Below are 21516 nucleotides of genomic sequence, written 5' to 3' on the forward strand. Positions count from 1 at the left end.
TAACGTCTCTTGTTTAGTAGTTTCAGATTCGCTTGTTCATCGCTGCACATAGTTCAGTCTAATTCTTACTATATTTTTGACACATTAATGTTTACATACATACATACAAACTTTATATTCATTTGTGTGTGACATGGATGGATTGATAGATGGACGAAGCATTTCCATAAACGCCAGGGAAAATTTGCTGAAATATGCATTTTCTTCGTTTCTTAATCTGTAAACGCTTGCAATGTGGATAACATTTGTTCAATTAATAATTATCTTGACGATGACTGCGATCATCAATGAAGCCTTAAATAAATATACACAACCATTGTGTATCTTGCATACGTTATGTCGATTTTTATATATAACTATATATTCTATTAACTTTCTCCTCTAAAATTTCAGTCTCGGACATAAGTTTCCTTTGCACGCATTATATTCAATGCTATAATCATAATTTCCCGAGAAAGCAAGATGTTAAGGCCTCACTATATAATCAAGTCCAATTTGGCAAAGGTTAAACGGTAATATCATACATTTTATTTGTATTGGATTTGTTGGGAAATGATAGAGCAACTCGGTTTGATGAATTTAAGCGTTCATGCAAATGCTGGCATTCTTGCGCTAGTTAAAGTGTATACATACACAGGCACATATATACGTAAACACATATATATGCACATATATATGCATGCATATCCACAAATATATATAAACATACATGTATGTGTGTATGTATGTATATATATACACACGCATGCAGTTCATGCATAAGATACATAAATGGATACAAATCAATCAAATTTAAATAAATCTTTCATTTTTTTCCGAAAAGTAGCTGAGAATTCGTTCCACCTCCTACTATATATAATATTTACTCTAATGTTATGGTTTGGAGTTGTAAAATGGTCCCAGTTTACTTAAGTACCAAGACACGCATCTATCCTATATGTAAAGGCATAAATAGATAATAAAAAAAAGCGTGTGTGTAATTGTTTAGTTATGCATAAATACATTAAATGCGCATAGCTATGACACCACGTACGCAGCGTTATCTATGAAAGTGCCTCAAGTGTGTATCTATGCATTAACATGTGCACAGATAGCTACACACTTCAACTTGGCATGAATTAGATAAGAAAACAATGGCGTAGATTTATAGCCGTAATAGCGAAATAAAGCGAAACTAAAAATAACGAGATAAGTAAATGACAGCATATTTATTAGAGCGAGCAGAAAATTTTCAGTGTATCAAAACTTTTGCTGAAGTAGAAGACAAAAAACGTTTGCTCAAAGCTTCAGTTTAATCACGGCCGACAACTCAGTAAAACACGATTAAAATTAGAATTTGCAGACAATGAAAGGAATGAAAATAATGATTGTCTGCAAATATTAATTTGGATTTTTATCTTTAACAAGAAGTCACTAAACCTAATTCATTGTTTTTCTCACCTTGTAGCAAATTTTATTTATTAATATTGTTTCTAAATATTCTATAAAGTATATAACGAATGACTTTGCTATTTCTTTTCTGTGCAGATGGCTCTCATGGCAATTTCTTTTGGTCATCAGAAATCAAACTCAATTTAAAGCATTGGAAAGTTAAAAGAAATAATTTCCATAGACAGACACAAATACATACGCGCGCGCAAACATACACATATATATATATATATATATATATATATATATACAAACAAACAAACGTGTGTGCGGGTATTTTTAAATATGGAGAGTGACAAGGCTGTGAGTATGTTTGTATGGCAATGCATTGGCGTTATTTGTGTGTGTGTGTGTGCTTGTATCATTTAATGTACACAGTATAAAGATACCAGTTACTAATAGTTTCTTGCGTGGAGACGCGAGCCTAAACAAGTTTTTAATATAAACATTGTGTCTCCAAGCAATTTGCGAGGTTCTGAGTACATGGAGTTTTCAATTTGCAAATCAGGACGCTGGTACAACATGAATCACGAGAAAAAATGAGTATGTAAATGCAAAAAGTGGGGGATGAGTAAAAACGGTAAAAAAAAAAAAAAAAAGGAAAATTAGAGCTCAGCTCCCTTTTTGATCGTAAAGCCAAAATTCAACAGTCACAGACAAATGGCGTGTTATTAGAACTTTCCTAGACACGCGTCTCCAAGCGTGAAGCCACTAGTAGCACGTAGATTTATACTGGGCACATTAAATGATATTCAATTCTCACTGGATGGACATTGTTTTAGTTGATCTTACTATAACGGTACAGTAAACTATATATATATATATATATATATATATATATGCACATACACTGTATATATTTATAAGATAGAAACATCAACATGTATGAATATAAGTTTCTTTCTTTCATTTGGGAGGTAGTAAATGTAACTAGAAATAATTGCTCAGTGCCGTAAAGCACAAGTAGCGAAACATGTGTGTGTGTGTATATATTTATATATATATATATATATATATATATATATATAATAATGTTTGTATCAGAGTAAGCGTGTATGTGTGCGCTACGTCAAAAAGCGTAGTACAGTTTCTTGTTTTAAATCGTGGAAATTCTCAAAATACTGAATGATTCAAACGAATTCATCTATCATCCAGTGGCTTTCGCTACCATTATTTAGTTTCCTGTACCAATCTATCATCCCACGGAACTTACTGTTGTTGCTATTGATGCTCCACACGATCTGCTGGTACTGATATTATTTACCTGAATGAACTATAAATTCAATAATCCCTAAATGCTTTTTATTCCAACACCTACCGATAACACATTTCTCCGACCTCTGATTATTTCATTATTTCATTCTTCTATTTGAAAAGAAGGATCTTTCCCGAAATATTACAGGATGATTAAACAATTTATATTTGTCAATTTCATATATTTTCTATTTAGCTTCATTTCTTGACATCGCTTTACCCTTACATATTTTGCTTAACTCCTCGCCTGCATTGCTCGTAGGTATTTTTCAAATATAAATATCAATTACATACATTGCAATGCTTGAAACAAATTGCTATAAACTTATACACGCACGCACATATATATATATATATATATATATATATATATATATATATATATATATATACACATACATTGGCGTGTGCCTGTGTGTATGTATGTATAGGTGTTAGAATGTGTGTGTGTACCACATCTACAAGCGTTGTCTAGCACCATACTTCTAAGATGTTTTTATGATTTAAGCTAATAAATTGTGAGCACTTATTTATGGTTCAATTTCATTCCAGCCCCCTCATAAAAGAAACTTTCATACATACATGCATACATACATAATATATATACATATGTATATCTATAAGTATATACAAACACACATTATATATATATATATATATGGAAGAGGAAAGAGAACGTGTTCACTTGACAAATAGTTAGACAGAAAGGAAGTAGAAAAATGGGAAAAGACGGAGTTGTAGAAAGATATATTCGACTGACATTAGGAGGCAGAAATAATCTGGTTAAGAAGAGCATATATATAATTTTTTTTTTACGAAACAACCGGAAGTGGCTGTACTGTAGGTGTGGAGGTCACATGATTCGTATTTTCAATAGGTGCTGGTTGAGAGTTTTCAGCATTATTTGTTCGTGCTGCTTCTGCGATAGCTTCAAGAATACCCGTTTGCAAGTTAGTAATGATAAAATCAATTGTCTTTTTGTATATTATCTCCATGCTTTCCGAATACCGATCTCCCAGTGTGATTTGAATGGCACTTAAAAATGGCTGTTCCATTAACTGCAATAGAAATTAAAATACATTATGAGGTTATCTGTTGTAATGTCTGTGAGTTTGTGGCGTTCATTGCCGTTTTATTTTTGTAATTTACTGATATTTTTTGTTTTCTTGTTTAGACGATGACTTACTTAAATTTTTTCTTTTTTTTTACTGCATATATTATCGAGCTTGCTCATAGCATCCATTGAATATTTCATGCATGAGAAGGCCGCGTGACATTACACATGAAATTAAAAGCTATACCGATGGGAGAATATATACAGAACATGGTGGCGATTTTATTCATCATCATGAAAACTATCGACAGCTATTTAAAAAGACTTAGTAATTAAGAAAGAAACGCTGTTTTTTTTTATTCTTTTACATATTCATGAAGCTCATATATGTGTGGTGGGGAGTGTCTGTGTATGGCTTTTATCCCTTGCCTGTTTTAGTCATTACACTGCGCCCAAGTTGGAGCAGCACCTTGGAGAATTTTTAGACTGAAGAACCGACCCCAGTATTTAATTATTCAAGCCTGGTGCTATCGCTCCGATTCGCCGAACTGCTAAGCTACAGGGAAATAAATAAACTGACACCGGTTGTCAAGTGATGTGAGAAACAAACGGAATCACACAGACGCAATACAAAGACGTGTGTGTGTATATACATACATATGTATGTGTGTGTGTATACATATATATGTGTGTGTGTGTGTGTCTTAGAAAGATTAGGGTTCAAGTGAACCGGGCACTTTCATGGTAAGGCACGGTGTCGGGTCAAAATTACAAAAATAGAGGGATACATAGACGGGTACTGAAGTAGAGGCAGAAAGATATTCAGGTTATGTATATGATTAACTGCACCTGGCTGAGTATACCATGAGCCCTGAGGCTAATCAAGAAACGCACATTGTACTAAATGTACGGCCCATAATATACTTTAGATCACGTGAGGAGCTGGTTCCGAGAGAGGTGAATAATAAGTAACTAACAGATGGATAATATGTCAATTCACTACAGCTGTTTCCAACGAATTTTTAATTGGTTAAAGGAGATATTACGAAATTCGAAAAAAAAAACGTTTTCAGCAGGTCGATACATAAACTACAATATTTAAAAACATTCAAAGGCAGCAACGTGTGCACCTTCATGACTCTACGAGCCTTGGACACGACAAGCAAGGATTGTAGAATCATAAAGGTGCAAAGAATGCACTACATGTGTATTGAGTCGTGTAATGTATCGCTTCTGGTGAATCAGCAGATACGTGTGCGTGTGTGTGTGTGTGTGTGTGTATATATATATATATATATATGTGTGTGTGTGTGTGCGTAGGTATTATTCCGATGTAATCCAAAATGGTAATCCAGCAGAGATAGAGAAGGAATAAGTAATCCGTGTAGTAAATTTGTTGTATATTTGCATCATCAAGAGAAGACTATATTCCATATTATGATACCAGAAATGAAAATAGTTATAATGGTCCGACGCAGAAGACAGATTGTATTGTTCCATTTCCTCACAATTGTTGTTTTAGAAATCACTTGATACATTCTTCGATTCGGTTCTTTTTTTTCACTCCATATTTTGCCACACTTTGCGTCTTTCTCTTTTGCTTTCCTTTACGTTAAATCAAACATGGTCAAACAAGAAAAAGAAAAAAACAAACCTTTCTCTTTCTAGTATTGAACTGATACAACTTTGTCACAAAATCCATTGTCTCTGACTTATATTGTTGTGTGTGTGTGTATGTGTACAGAACAAGTGAGAAAGAGAGATAAAGGGAAGGAGAGCTAGAGCGGAAGATGCACCATAGTCCGACAGAGAGGTTAACCGATAGCTTGATCTGTCAACCGGTGGATCGATCGAAAGACAGAGGTATAGATAGAGAGAAACAGACAAACAGACAAACCGGCAGATAAATAGACACAGATAGATAGATAGATAGATATCCTTCACATGACATAGAGAATAGCATACTTACTCTAAAATATTGCGGTTTGTAATTTTTAAGCCGATAATGTTTGCCTCCTGTTCTTAGTAAAGACTCTCGTACAGCGTCATAGTCATCGAGTGAAGTGATTGCTTTGTCCAGGGTCGCCATTACTAATAATGCGTGAGCTTCCAGAACCTCATTTTGTCTCAAAGCGTCTGAATGGACGTTTTTAAAATCAGAGAACAAATAGCCAATCTCTTCTTCTGTTTGAAACAACCTGAATAATAATAATTATTATTATTATTTCATTTATTTGCCACAAGGGTGAAGGATGAGGGGGACAATAAAGGCACAGACATAGAGCGTTGGGGTTTACATATGATAATGAAATGATTAAAAGAAAAAAAGTATACAAGGTATATACTGGAAAAGAAGGGACGTATGCATAGCATACAAAGGTAAAAAAAAGGCGGGGAAATGATAGAGATGTGGCCTTCTTGATACAAGAACGCTTCTAAAGATAGTCGAGGAACCCCACTGTCCGAGATTTCCCTGAAAACTTAAGAGCAAGTGCCCTCTCCAACCCCTTCTCCCCAACTCATAGCTCTAAACTAAGAGGGGTACCATCCAGCTCTGATTGAGTACCAGATACTGGCTCTCGTGGCTTCTGATCTTAACTGATAGAAACTGTTATCATGTATATTGTTTTGCCTTGATATAAAAGATGAGCTACAGAAAATATTCTGCTCAATGCCACAGATTTGTCAGTTATTTGGCCGTAACCAGTTGAGCATGTCCCTTAGTGGATGACGATGTGTGCATCTCTGATCACGAGCAGAAGTAGTGGGGGAGCATCATAGCCATGTGTTGAAAGTTTCTGGAGTTTGAATAAGTCACCCTCGAAACATGAGCGTTTCATTCATCATTTTTAAACAACCCTTATTCAAGGACCTTTTGAGCGGGATGGGCTACTTGACCTGAAGAAAATTCATGCAAGGTCATGTGCTGTTTATCTTGATATGAGATCACCATGTCACACAAATATGGTTGTTGTGCTTGTGCCTGGTGTACCCTTATCAGGCGGGTAGTCATGAGGGTTACATTGGGCTTCGAATATTTGTACCTTAGTCAGTTGGATGGCATCCACCAAGGAGGTAAATTATAGTTTGTCCTTCAAATAAGATGGAGAGCTAGCAAATGCCAATGAATAAATAAAAGGAGAAATTAATGAAGAAAGCAAGCTATTCCTAAATATAGTAAAGAACCGAAAAAAAATTGATAAGTCGACTTACCAAGACAAATAAAGAGATTGCGGAAAACTAAGACAATAATTACTTCTATGGTAATTGGTACACTTGGCACCACACCCAAAATGCTTCCTCAAAGACTGAAAGAGATTGGAATTGAAATACGCATTGTCCACCTGCAGAAAAGGACCATCCTATATTCTGCAAGGATCCGAAGAGGGATTTTTGAAATGTAAGGAGGAGTATGTGAAACCCCAAGACATTTGAGGACAATTATCGTCAAACTCTGCTAAATAATAATCCTTTCTATTATAGGCACAAGGCCTGAAATTTAGAGAGAAGAGGTAAGTCGATTACATCGAGCGCAGTGTTTCACTGATACTTAATTTTTCGACCTGGAAAAGAAGGAAAAGACGACTCCGGCAGAAATTTGAACTCAGAACGTAGCGACGGACGAAATACAACTAAGCATTTCGTCTAGCATGCTAACGATTCTGCGAGATCATCAATAATAATACATGTAACAGTTATAACAATAAAAACTATTCCTTTCTATCGGCACTAGGCCTGAAAGCATGGCGCAGGGGACATTCGGTCACATCCGTCCCAGGAATCGACTGAAAGAATAATAGGCAAGATCAACCTCAATAATTTTTGAACTCAGAATTTAAAGCCAGAAGAATTATTATTTGGCATTTTTTCCAGCGTATCAACGATTATTATCTTAAAATAATTCTGCTTGTTTCTCCGTTACTTAGCCCAGCTGGTACGTTTTCACGTGATTAGTTGATAGGAAAGGCGAAGAGCGAGAAAAAAAGGAGGGTAAAGCAAAGAGGGAGGGTGTTATGTATTAAGTCTATAAAATTGTATATATGCAGTATATATATATATATATGTATATATATATGTGTACTAAGTAATCATCGTATTCCAGTTTCCTTCACTTCTCAAAGATTAGAAGCTGAGCCACTATGTTACGACGACGAGGGTCCCAGCTGATACGATCAACGGAACAGCTGCTCGTGAAATTAACGTGCAAGTGGCTGAGCATTCCACAGACACGTGTACCCCCAACGTAGGTCTCAGGGAGTGACAAGGCTGGCCCTTTGAAATACAGGTACTACTCATCTTTGCCAGTTGAGTGGACTGGAGCAACGGGAAATAAACTGTCTTATTCACGGACACAACGAGTCACCGGGAATTTAACTCACGACCTTACGATCGTGAGCCAAATGCCCTAACCACTGAGCCACGCGCCTTCATAGATGAGTGACTATCGTTCGATAGAGGCACAACACAGCCTACGCTTTCACGTTTTTCGGATCAAGTTTTCAGAAATAACCCAAAACGTTTACCATTAATTCCGTGAAGTATTCCCGGGTCCCGCCAGTTATTTATTATTATTATTATTATTATTAAGGCGATGCGCTGGGGGAATCGTAAGCATGTCGGACAAAATGCTTAGCGGCGTTTCGTCCACCTTTATCTTCTGAGTTCAAATTGCGTCGAGATCGAATTTTCCTTTCATCTACTCAGGGTTGGTGAAATAAGTACCAGTTGGACACTGAGGTCGATGTAATCGGCTTACCTCTACCCTCAAAATTGCTGGCCTTCTGTCAAAATTTGAAATCATCGTCAGTTAAAATCAGAAGCCATGAGGGTCATCACCTGGATTGTATTATTATTATCATTATTATTGTTGTTATTATTAAGGCGGCGAGCTGGTAGAATCGTTACCACGCCGGGCGAAATGCCTCGCGGTATTTCGTCTGCCGCTACTTTCTGAGTTCAAATCCCACCGATGTCAACTTTGCCGTTCATCCTTTCGAGGTCGATGAAATAAGTACCAGTTACACACTGGGGTCGATGTAATCGCTATCCCCCTTCCCCCAAAATTCTCAAGGCTTTGTGCCTATGGTAGAAATAATTATTTTTATATTACACAACAGATTAGACTTGGAAAAGAAAAAATTCTAGCATCGGTCTACAAGAAGTAACCTTAGATGTCAAGGACCCTCCTATGTATCCTAGCTGTCCCTAATAACACTGTTTTCTGGAGCTGCTATTATTAATATTATTATTATTATTATTAAGGCGGTGAGCTGGCAGAAATTCTTCGCGATATTTTTGTCTGCCACAACGTTCTGAGTTCAAATTCCACCGAGGTTGACTTTGCCATTCATCCTTTCGGGGTCGATAAATCAAGTACCAGTTGTATACTGTGGTTGATGTAATCGACTATCCCCTCACCCAAATTTCAAACTTTTTGCTTATAATAGAAAGGATTATTATTAATATTATTATCAGCATTATTATTCGTACTTTACCATTTTCTTGCATGTTTTCAAATCACTCGTTGATTTGGATGATTACCAAGTTTTACAGTACAAAAATTTTTCGTTTTATAGATAGTTTTACCAACAGCAAATTTTGTAAGAATTAGATGCCTATCTCAACACTTGAGTTAGACAAAACGGTCTGATCCAGATACGTATCTTCTATTTCGTGTTTACATATATTACAATATGACTCCTTGCTTTGCAGTGGTGGGAAACACCTCGAAGCAGGATAATAATAAAGTTGAGAAAACTCAAGGAGACACAACTCAAAAAGCAGGCGTGCGGTTTGTCGAAAGGAAAAGAAAAACAATTTTTAAAAAATGATATTCATTTACAAGTCGAAAAATTAACAACAAAACAACAAAAATAACATTTCTCTTTGGCAAGCATACCAGCTTAGAGAAATATTAGATATCACTAAGCTGTGGAAAATATTAGCGTGGGTATGGTATGTCAATAAATATACTATTTGTATGCCTGAAGAATTTATCCAATATGAGCAAGAACAAGATGATTCAACTAGACCTCGTAGAGGGATGATTTTCAGTTCAGAATTGAAAAAGTGAGAACTGAAGAATCATTTAAGTAACGCTTTGAGACATTTTCGTTCTTAACCAACCAAAGAATATGTTGCTGGTATTTAAAATGCTGCGTAAGTTTTTAAAAATCATACATTCAAAACATTTTAAATAATAATAATAATTATTATTATTATTATTATTATTATTATTATTATAATAAGAACAACAACAACAACAACAACAATAATGATAATAATATAAGGCGGTGAACTGGCAGAATCGTTAGCACGTCGGTAGAAATGCTTTGCGGTATTTCCTTTGCCGCTACGTTCTGAGTTCAAATTCCGCTGAAGTCGACATTGCTTTCATCCAGTCGGGGGTCGATAGAATAAGCACCAGTTGCGTACTGGGGTCGATCTAATAGACTAGCCCCATCCCATTAACTTTCAGGCCTTTTGCTTATAGTAGAAAGGATTATTATTATCATCATCATCATTATTATAGACGTCGCTCAGTATACAATATCATGTGGTTGTTGATTGAAGACATTGTATCTACCGGAGGTTTGTAGTGTTTTGTCAAGTCACAACAAGGATCTCAGACAGACAGTACTTTACGTAAAATGCGTGCAGATCTAAGTGATGCCGACTTTTGTAATACACCTAGATTGTAGGCTCTTTATAAAGTGTTCAGATGTTTCTTTAAGATTGGGCGGTATTGAATCAAATGCTCCAGTGACAATAGGGATAGCTTTTTGACCCTCGTCGTTGCCACATTTTGGTGATCTCAATTCTCAGCTCTCCATATTTATCAGCCTTTTCTCTTTCTTTCATGATGATGCGTTGATCTCCTGGCATTGCCACGTCGATTATTAGACACTCTTGTTTGTCCCTCCTAAAGGTTACTATATCCGGCCTTCGATGCTCTAATACCTTGTCTGTCTGGAAGTCAGTCCAAGAGGATTTTTACTTTTCCCTTTTCGTCCATTACCTTTTCCAGTGTATGTTGATACCAAGCACCCGTAACCTCATAGCCATACTTACAGCACAGTAGCCAGTGGAGGTCTTGGGCTGCTTTGTCGTGTCTTCGTTTGTACTCTTTCTACGCAAGACTTTCACAAGCACTAACAATGTGAGTCATGCTTTCAACCCTCTTCCCACACATTCTGCAGAGGTCCGATGAACATGTGTGGTATATATTCTTTTCCACTGAGTTGGTATTCAATGCCTGGTCCTGGGCAGCGATGATTAAGCTTTCAGTCTTCTTTTTTAGGTCAACCTTGTTAAGCCACCTCCTTGATGCTTCCTGGTCTTTTAATTTGTTGGTTTCACGGTAGAACTGACCATGTAAATCCATGCGGAGTAGGGTTCCTTCTCTCTCGCTGGCTGTTCTTGATCTGAATTCATGAGCATTCTCAAATCCATTTTTGTTAAATCCTTCTACATTAGCAGCATACTGTAGCAGATCTTGTTTGCTGTTTACCAAATATCCTGCCATGTTTCTTCTTTCATTGTTGATACACTCCCGTACGATAATCAGTCCTGTCCACTTTTACCCATCTTCATGTAGAGCCGGTGTACATTCAACATACATTGTCATTGTTTTTCGGGTAGTGCGATCGAGTTGGTTAATCTCCGCCTGTGTCCATTTCAGGATGAGTGCACTATAATGGACTACAGGAACCGCTGATTTGTTGATGGCAGTCACAAGGTTCCTTGAGTTGAGTTTTGATTTCAAGAGAGATTTAAGGCGCTTGAAATATGCAGTGATGACCTTGTCTTTCATTTCTTCATGCACGATATTGTCCAGCTCCAGGATCCCAAGGTACTTGTACCCATCGTCGTCCGGGTCTTCCACTCTCTCTCCGTTTGACAATTCTCTGCCCCTACAATTCACTCCTTTCCCCCGCTTCAAAGTAAGCACCGCACCCTTCGAGATACCGAATTCCATCCCTATATTCCTGCTGCACATTTGCCCAGTCTCAACCAGACTCTCCCTTTCAAGCTCTGTTTTTGCGAACAGTTTTAAATCATCCATGAAGAGAAAGTGGTTGAGACGAGGTCCGTTCTTTCTCAATTGATAGTTCACATTGATTCTACGTAGGACAACAGAAAGAGGGATCAAGGCTATAACAAATAACAGAGGTGAACAAGAGTCTCCCTGGAAGATACCTCTTTCGATATTTCCTCTGTTAAGAGATGGTTGTTCCAAGAAAGACGCGTTTTTCAACTAAGCATGCTGTTCTTAATCAGTGCACCCACGTTTTCAGCTATTCCACACATGTCGAGTGTTTCCGAAATCTATGACTACGGACGGCAGCGTGTCTTAAGCCTTTTTAAAGTTTACCGGAGCACAAATACAATCCTCAAAATCTGATATTTCTACAATTGTTTTTAATATATCTCAAGGACTCAACCTAGGCTATATTAGGCTTATCTCAATACTATGAAGATTATCACACAATAGGATTATTGTACACAACAGAGACTTTGTAACATTATGAGGCTGATGAAATGGGTGTGGCATCCACGTCCTCAGGCGTATGAACGGTATTTTTTCGATAAATTCAGAAGCAAAAGAGAAAACGTGTTTGATTTGGTCTTTTTTTTTTCGTTCAACGAAATTTTGCTTAGTTAGCAAGTTACTGGAAGTGTTATAGAGTAAACGAATGGACGGCATCAGCTACACGAAGAACGCTATGCAATCGATCTGCGTAACTCAGTAGGTAGAGCATAAAATAATGTCGGCCTATAATGTTAACTGTGGGTCACTTGTTCGTCTCATTCTGTAGAGTCTTTTGTTTCATTATCGTTTATATATATATAAATATATAATAGATTTTCAAGGTAATGCCCATAAAATGGAACCCTGTTATTACTGGTTTTATTTTCGGCAAGGGCAAAGACCTTGGATTGTAAACAAATGGAAATTATATTCCGTGACATTTACACATTTATAACGGAAGTAAACTGAAATACTTTAAATTGTTTCAATTTCAAATCCACATTGCGGGCGCAGTTTCCTAAGAATTTATCTCTTGTTATACGTTTCTCACAATATTGTTTTTGCGTGTTCACGCAAGAACATTGTTAATGCGTCTAGTATAGGGTTTTGTAGCGGTTCTCATATTAGGGTACTCGTATTGTTCGACGAAGGATTAAGTACTCGATCCGGGTAGGATTTGACTACAGAACAATGTATCATCGAACTTGATTATTGCTGGCTTGGTGGAGTTAAGTAACTCAGATCTATCAATTAATAATGATCGTTTATATTGTATCAAGGTTAGCCATTAGCAGGGGATGGCTTTTCTTGATTTTATTGACCTTGGAAAGATAAAAGAAAAAGGCCAACCGCGACGGATTTTGAACTTAGGACAAACAGGAACCAAAGGGAGCACTATTGGACACTTTAGTCTGTCTCGTCCCTGTACTTAAAGCTATCAATAATAATGTCATTGTTTATAAATAACTTTGCTTGGTTAAACACGAAAACTGCATCGTCTCTCACGCATTCATCATTATGTCTGCCTCCTACATATTATTTGCCAAACAAATGCACCTGCCTTGAATATAACGCAAGTATATAAAACTTAATGAACTGAACTGACAACAGAAGAATCATCATCAATATTGTTCTAATGAAAAGCAACACCAGTAATACCGTCTACATCAATACGTCATTAAGAACAAAACCTGTTTTTTTTATATGTCATAAATTAATGATAAACAAATCTGATGAAAATTCCTGAAAAACTGGTTTCTTCGGTAATATCTAATGAAGGACGAAAATAAAAGGAGTAAATTAATAAATCTTGATGCTTTTGTGAAATGTCTCTTGTATTACTGACCCTGTTGTCTCTCGGAGCATAAAACAATGTCATATTCGATCTTCTATTGTTAAATTTATTGAGAGAATGTCAAAAGATGTTAAACTGAGTGTATTGCTTCAAAAATGAGCTGGAACTGAAAATGTAAATGATCGAAGGTGTGCAAAGGTGAACGCTATAGAGAAGAAAAAAACACCTTTTCAACGAACTGTGCCAGTTTCTAGATTTCTATCCTTCATTGTAACTTTCACAAGCAACGTTCTTTATGAAACTGACGAACGACATATCACCTATAAGCTTTGACGGAAGGTAATGCTTAATATCTATTATCGCATCGATTACGGAAAATGAACCGATTGACTTTATTTGTGATAACTGCAAGAGATAAATAAAATATTGATCTTGCTTTTTTATTATTAGAGAAAGAGAACATTTGCTGATCAGGCATATCTCAAGGACGTCAGCCGAGTCTGTGACGTAAATTAATTTGTGAATCGAAACAGGTTTGTGGATTCTTTCCACAAACAGAGGCAACATATTACCCGGAGTTGTCGGTCCAAAAACTTTCTTTTCTTCTAATTTAGATCCATTTATAATAGACGTGAAAAAAATATAGTAAAACTGATGCCTTTAAAATATTTGTTACCATCTTTCTTAGAAGATCCACAGATTGTCTTAATTCGAAGATTTTGTTCGTTTTTCTACATACCGTTGATTTGGTTGCCATCAACTTTCTTTTTTTAAATCAACCAAGTTTCCTGCGAATGCTGCTACTGTAGTGGTTATTTGTTGTTGTTGAGTGACCTGCAATTAGTTCTGATCGAGGCGAGGTATGAAACATATCAAGGATTTCGTGCTGGACGATTTGGAAAGGTTCAATGCATGTTCAACACGAATGGCAATATTGTGTGTACGAGTTAAGGCGGCGAGCTGGCAGAATCGTTAGCAGGCCGGGCGAAATGCTTAGCAACGTTTCGTCTTCTTTACGTTCTAAGTTCGAATTCTACCAAGGTCGTCTTTGCCTTTCATTATTTTGGGGTCGATGAAATAAGTACCAGCTGAGCACTGGGGTCGATAAAATCCTTCCCCCAAACTTTCCGGCCTTGTGCCATGATTTGCAACCAATATTCTGTGTGTGTGTGATTAAAAATCTTATGATAGAAGTGCAGGAGAATGATCGGGAGTTAGTGTGCGTGTGTAAACTGGAAGGTATCGTCTTGAAATCTGTATTCCTCTGTGTGAGTGTTCACAAAAACCAATGATTTAAAAAGAACGAAGAAAAGTAAAATCGGAGAACTTAAAGTCCGAAAAGAAGAAGTCCTGTGTTTATGTTTATTCTACATACAATTATATCATTGGAATTTTGTTTGAGTGTTTGTTTATTATATTCATTCATTCTAGAATTCCAATGGGTAGTTATTTCCGTTGCTACAGATGGAATGAAATCTATTATATTTGCTTTAGTGTCTTCTGAACTAGGGTTGATATCTGCATTTCCTGGTTGTGCACGTTTCATTGAACGTGCTGAACTGATAAATGTTGTATAAAAAAATGTACATCGGTGTACTCTACAAAATATGGCGTAATCGCTCAGATTAATGTAAAATTGTTTTTATTACAACTAAGCATAAAAATAAAGATTAACACACACATATAGTTAATGGAAAAAAACGTATATCAGAAAGAAGCACACTCTAAAAAAAATAGAGTAGTGCAAAACTTTGGGTAACTCTATATAAAATTTTGTAAAGGATGCGTAAGGTATTTGAGGACATAACTTTTTGGGTCACTGCTGCATTTTTTGCTAACTCTGAATAATCTTTGTTTCAGAGAATAATAATGGTAGACCCTCAGCTTACTCAAGAAATGAAGAGGCATGCTGTTATTGTTATTATAAAGGCTGAGCATAGGGATTTAGAAATATCTCGATTTTTAAAAGTTTCCAGATCTTTCGTCTACAAAGTTTGTAAGGAGCTAGACGGAAGATGAAAATGTATCATCAAAGCATAAAAAAGCATTCTCAACGCTCTGAACATCTGAAAACGCTTAGAACATCTAAATTTATCCAGCAAGTTCAACAAAACATCGATTACAATCCCAGAAAGTCCATGAGGCCAAGTGCAAAATATCTCCATGTGTCAGAAAGAACAGTCAGAAATGTTGTCCATGAAAACATCAGATATAAGTCTTATATGATGAAGAAAGGTCAATTTATCAGAAAAAGCAACAGAAAATCACTACATCAGATCTAAAAGGCTCTGAAACAAACTGAAAAATTCAGCGGAAGAAGATTTGATTTGGTTTTTCTCAAACGAGAAAAACTTCGACCAAGATCAAAAAGTTAACAGAAGAAATGACAGATGGTTATGTGCAGACCCTTCTGAAGTTCCAAGTGTTATGCATACAAAATTTCCTGCAACTGTCATGGTTTTAGGGGTTGTCAGCCATGAAGTGCAAGTGATGCTTCCGTACTTCTTTCCACAAGGCCTTAGAGTTAGCTTTGCCCCCTACACTAAGGTGCATGCAATGGAAGGCCGTCTGTGTTTCAGTAAGACTCTGCACTATCACGCATGGCTCTAATAACACAGGAATGGATGGCTGAAAATTTCCATGATCACATAACCCCTAAGATTTGGCCTCCTAATTCTCAAGGTCTCAATCCATTGGACTATTACATGTGGAGAGTTGTTGAGAGTGAGGTCAATGAACACGCCCATAACACCAAAGATTCTTTGAAAGCTGCTATAGTTATAATAATGTCCAAAATGAACCAGGGACCACTTGATTCGAGCATGTAAATGATTTAGATCTCATATAGAAGCAGTTGTTGAAGATGAAGGTGGTTTTATTGAATAACATTATAGAAAAGGTTTATTTTTATCTTCATAGCATTTTTTGATAAATAAAGTTACTATCTGTTATGTCTTACACACCCTGTATGGAAACACAGATACGCATGACCGTGTGTTTATTCTATTCCTTCTAGTTTACTCTCAGAAGCCATAATGGTGCAGTATCGTTATCGTTTTGTTTCATAATTATTTTGTCTCTTGTCTACCATTTCGACAGCCGGTTGCTCAGTTGTGCTAAGAGTGCAAAGCTAGTTAACTAAACATTGCTTGATTTGTTTTGTGTTTACTTTCAGTCCGCTAGAAGGCCTCGATGTAGTTGTCTTCACACTCCGAATACAACAGCTTATCTTCCTCAAATTCCAATCCATTATAGGAACAAACAGCGCCATATGGGACATCACAATATGGGACATTACAATATGGGATATCACAATATGGGACATCAGCCGTCACTCTAATGTAGGCAAAATATCCTCTTTCCATCCCAAAATGTTGATTGAATATATTGTTGGATCAGGTTTCTCTATGGCAAAGTTATTAATATTTACCACATCGATGTGTATTTCCATTAATTTTTTTATTTGTTGTTCCGAAATCTAATCATGATCCTAATATCCGACTTTGAAATTATAATCATTGTTTCCTTTCATTCACGTATGTGAATCTGGCGAGCTAGCAGAATCACTAGCACGCTGGGCAACGTGTTTAGCGTCACTTCGTCTGTCTTTACGTTCTGAGATTAAATTCCTCTGTGGTCGATTTTGTTTTTAATACTTGGTGGGTGGGGTGATGAAATAAGTACCAGCTGCGTAGTGGAGTCGATTTAATCAGTTTACTCCCTCCCCTGAAGTTGCTGGCAGCGTGCCAAAATTTGAAACCAATATGATGCACATTCAGTCTTGTTTCTCATTTCGAGACAATAGTCAACAGACTTAGATTCAGTACACCTTTTAATTTTACTAACCTTTTCAATTAAATTTCAAATGAACTTGAACGGATTTGAATAAAATCTTCATATCATTTATACAGCTGCAAATTCACTTTCTCATTTAGGAATCTGATTAAAAAGTGCACCACTAATAAATAGATTTGATTCTTTAAAGTACATTCTTGTTAAAGGATAAAGATTTTGCTATTTCAATATACAATAAAATCATCATTTGAAAGATAACACTCTGTCTGCCACATTTTACGTCTTCTAATGTCTGTGTAGCTGAGGATGTGTTTGTGCGGTTGAGGATGTCTGTATGTGAGTGAATGTTTTAATGGTTCCGAGTTGTTTGAGCAATCTTCGCGATCTTGACAGCAGCAAATTCCAGAAGTCCGTGTATAATGTTGCGTTCTGATATCAACTTCTTTTATTATATTCAAAATAATGATTGGACGACGTTTTCAACCCACTGAATTAGTATATTAGTTGTGTAATACGATATTCATTTTTTTATTTTTATATCGACTTAATCTTTCCGTAAACAAACGAAGAACGAAGAATCTTTACCTTTCACACAATCTAACTTCTGTGCAAAAAATAATACAGATCCATCAGAATTTGATAAGCCTTCTTTACATATATTCATGCATACATATGAGTGTGTGTGTATGTATGTATGTATGTATGTATGCATGTGTATATATATATATATATATATATATGTGTATATATATATATATATATATATGTGTATATATATATATATATATATATAAGGATGATCTCATAACAAATGAATTTAGGCTGTAAATCATGAGTTGTAGAAGCCGAAGATAACAAAGACAGAGGTTGGGAAGTATATACAACGGTGGTGATTTCATAAATATTAATTTTCTATGAATTGAGAAATGCCTGATGCATATTCCTCGTGGAAACTTTCCAAAAGCACAACTTTTTTATGGTCGTTTTATATAATTCATTTTAAAATCAATTTGTGCTTCAACCCACTGGTTCTATCTTACTTGCGTGGGAGAATAGGGACAGTGAAGTAACATTATATATCGAGACACGACACGAGAAAAGACAGTTTGGAATAGGGAGTTGCTGTATACATTTAGTGTGGCATAGGTTTGTTTAACAATTTTCAGATACGACAGTTCCACATAAGTATACCTAACTGATAAATTCTGTGAAACCAGTTCAGTGGAAGACTATCGGAGTTCAGAATGAGCCTGTTGGTTGCAGTTTAAATTCTAATGGACATTCAGCCTGTTTGGGCAAAAGTACTTTTTAGCACTTGAGGGCAAGCAGACACATGCACGGAGAAATATAGAGAGAGGGAGAAACATTACAAATTTTCAAGTGTACAGGATGAACACTAACACTTTTCCTCTCCCCAAATGCATAAAGTGAAATATGCTTACACACGAACACAAAGAGAGAGAGGGGTGAAGAGAGGAAACAGGAGAGGCAGAGACGAGGGAAATGTGATGTCGAATCAGCGAAATCAAAAAGGCTGTGCCAATGCATCTCATATCCAGCAGAGTTATTGGATATTTCGGTCATTTCGCTTGAAACCTTGCTCCACGTTTGTCTCATCATCTGGATCGCCAGCTTTACATCTGATCGCACCATGGCGGCTAATGTTAATGGACCTCTTTCCAGTGAACTGTTAATCATTTCTGGTGTCCCCAGATCTCATTTTGTCCGCTTTTCTCAAACGTAATATTGACAACGGTGCATTGCCTGTCGTTCCTAAAGCGTAACGACGCAGAAACACGTGTCTTAAGGTTTGATGACGTCACTCATTAGCACAAAAGTGCATTTTCTCACACACAGTTTATAAGGAGTATTTCTCTCCTAAGATATTTTCCACAGCAAAGGTCTTTATGTATATGAGTTTATTCTCATTATAACAGCTTAGTGTGTTTGTAATTAACTGTAAATTTGTTTTATAATCATCGGCAAATCGAGGAAAGGATAAAATTGTTAGTGCGTCGAACAGAATAGCTTGCCTTTTCTTTCGGGACATCAGAGCGAAATGCACCGGTTGACCTCTACACGCCTGACTGCTTCTCTACTCTCTGAAGTTCAAAGGACGAAGCCCGTTACTTTTCCTATACCTTCCTCTCTTTCACTCGCTCGCCCCCTCACTCATACACTCAATCTTCCTCTCGAAATAAGCAGCCATGGATGGGCCAGCAAAGAACCTCGAATTTTTTTAAAGCGGGGGCCACATTTTTCATTAACGAAACACTTTGAAACTTGGAACACTGGTAGAATGTGTCATATAAAACATCTTTTTCTCTTAGTCTTCTTTAAAAAAAAAGAAATCCATAAGTTACTCCATGTTAAAGTTGTCGTATTTCTGTAATTTCAACCAATCACTGACGTCCATTCAGCCGATATACATTAAGTGCCGACTACATAAACAAACGATTCTGAAACAATTAACCCTAACCCTAACCCTAGGGTTAGCGTTAGGGTTAAATCAAATTTAAAATGAAAAAAGCAAATAAAACGAAGGTATGGAGATTAAATACGCTTTACATCGCTTAATCAGCCAAAGGAGTAAATGTAAACAACTGAATACTTGTCAGTGATTGGTTGAAATTATCGAAATAAGACAATTTTTTACATGAAATAAATTCGAATACAAAAATATTTTTCTCTTCTATAACACAAAATAGATAAGTATACGAAGTTTGAAAGTCTTTCCGTACCAAAAACACTACGTAAAACATTAATGAAAAATGTGGCCCCCGTTTTAAAATAGATCCAAGAACCTCTCCTTATCATAAAGCCAATAATTTGTATACACACAGCAACAAAGGTAAACACATTAATGCGAAGTTAATACACACAAATGATATATGTATAGTCTTGTAGATACACTTGTTATATCAATAGCTTCTGAGATGGAAGCAAATCTTTTTTTACTCGGAGCGAGCGTTGGTGGTCTCCGTTATTAATCTATTGCACACAATCTATCCGTTTGTTTCTACGTTTACATTAGGAGTGGATCTCTGTACACACACACACACACACACACATACGGTGGTGGGGGCTATGTTTCTCAAAATACTCGTAAAATGAAACAAATACAAGAATTATCAATATCTTAAACTGATAATGTATATATATATATATATATATATATATATATATATATATATATATATATATATATACGCTCTCATAAATACACACACATAATGCGTTTATATATGTAACCACACGAACGCGTTGTTACACTTGAATCAAAAGTGTCTGGCCTTCTGTAAGATAATGGTTATATTTTGTCTAACAGATTAGGCTTTAATAATAGAAGCTATCGGAATAAACGGGGTGTGCTGGAGTTCATGCATTGCAGAGTTTATTTATATCCTTTCATGTCATGAGTTCAAATTCTACAAGAGATGAATTTTCCATTTATCTCCCTATTATCACTGGATTGCATCTATACAGTCGTGACCAAAAGTTTGGAACTTTTTAAATATATTTATATAATTAGGGCATTTAATATAACAATTCTAATTTACAGACTTACGTTCCAAAATTTGGCCAAGTAATAATAATATATTACAAATTAAACATAACTTTGGACATTTAATATGGAAACTCTAATCTTCAGAGCAATGGTCCAAACTTTTGACCACTTCCAGTATGACATGTGACGGAACAGTTGAACAAACTGGCTTTTGGAATGTTTTTTTTTTTTTTATAAAAGGTGTAATTTATGTATATTGATGAAAACGCTTTTTTCTTTTCCGCATGATGTAATATCTCTCGTCATAAATTTTAAAAAACTCGTTGGAAACAACTGTAGTGAATAAACCATTCTGTATTTGTTTATTATTTACTTTACTTGGAACCTGCTGTTAGCGTCGATCCGGAGTCTATTAAGTGCAGTACAATTGGTGCAATGCGTCTTCCTAAATACTGTCTTGAGACTCATGTTCTCAGTCGGGTGCAGTTAATAGTATATACAACTGGAATAATTATCTGTGTGTATATTCCCTACATTTCACCAGGTGAGTTCGAGGAGTGAGATTAAGTGCCTTGCGGTATTCATTCTCCTCCTCTGCACCCTAAGCTCATATCCTACCAAGGTCTTCGTCTTTCATGTTATCGGGT

At 36.2% G+C, this 21516-nt stretch overlaps 1 protein-coding gene across 1 annotated transcript in view; it reads right to left on the bottom strand.

Annotated features, from left to right (window-relative positions):
- Nucleotides 1–1188: 1188 nt before the first annotated feature.
- The window catches only part of LOC106880257 (neuroglobin), a 125152-nt gene continuing 104824 nt past the window's right edge, over nt 1189–21516 (bottom strand). The window contains exons 2-3 of the mRNA XM_014930123.2: nt 5709–5937; nt 1189–3743 (exon numbers count right to left, since the gene is read on the bottom strand). Of these exons, the coding sequence (XP_014785609.1) occupies nt 3498–3743; nt 5709–5937 (475 nt within the window). The 3' untranslated portion in view covers nt 1189–3497. The remainder of the gene's footprint in view (nt 3744–5708; nt 5938–21516) is intronic.

Source organism: Octopus bimaculoides, chromosome 3 (assembly GCF_001194135.2).
Source record: "Octopus bimaculoides isolate UCB-OBI-ISO-001 chromosome 3, ASM119413v2, whole genome shotgun sequence".
Taxonomy (NCBI): domain Eukaryota; kingdom Metazoa; phylum Mollusca; class Cephalopoda; order Octopoda; family Octopodidae; genus Octopus; species Octopus bimaculoides.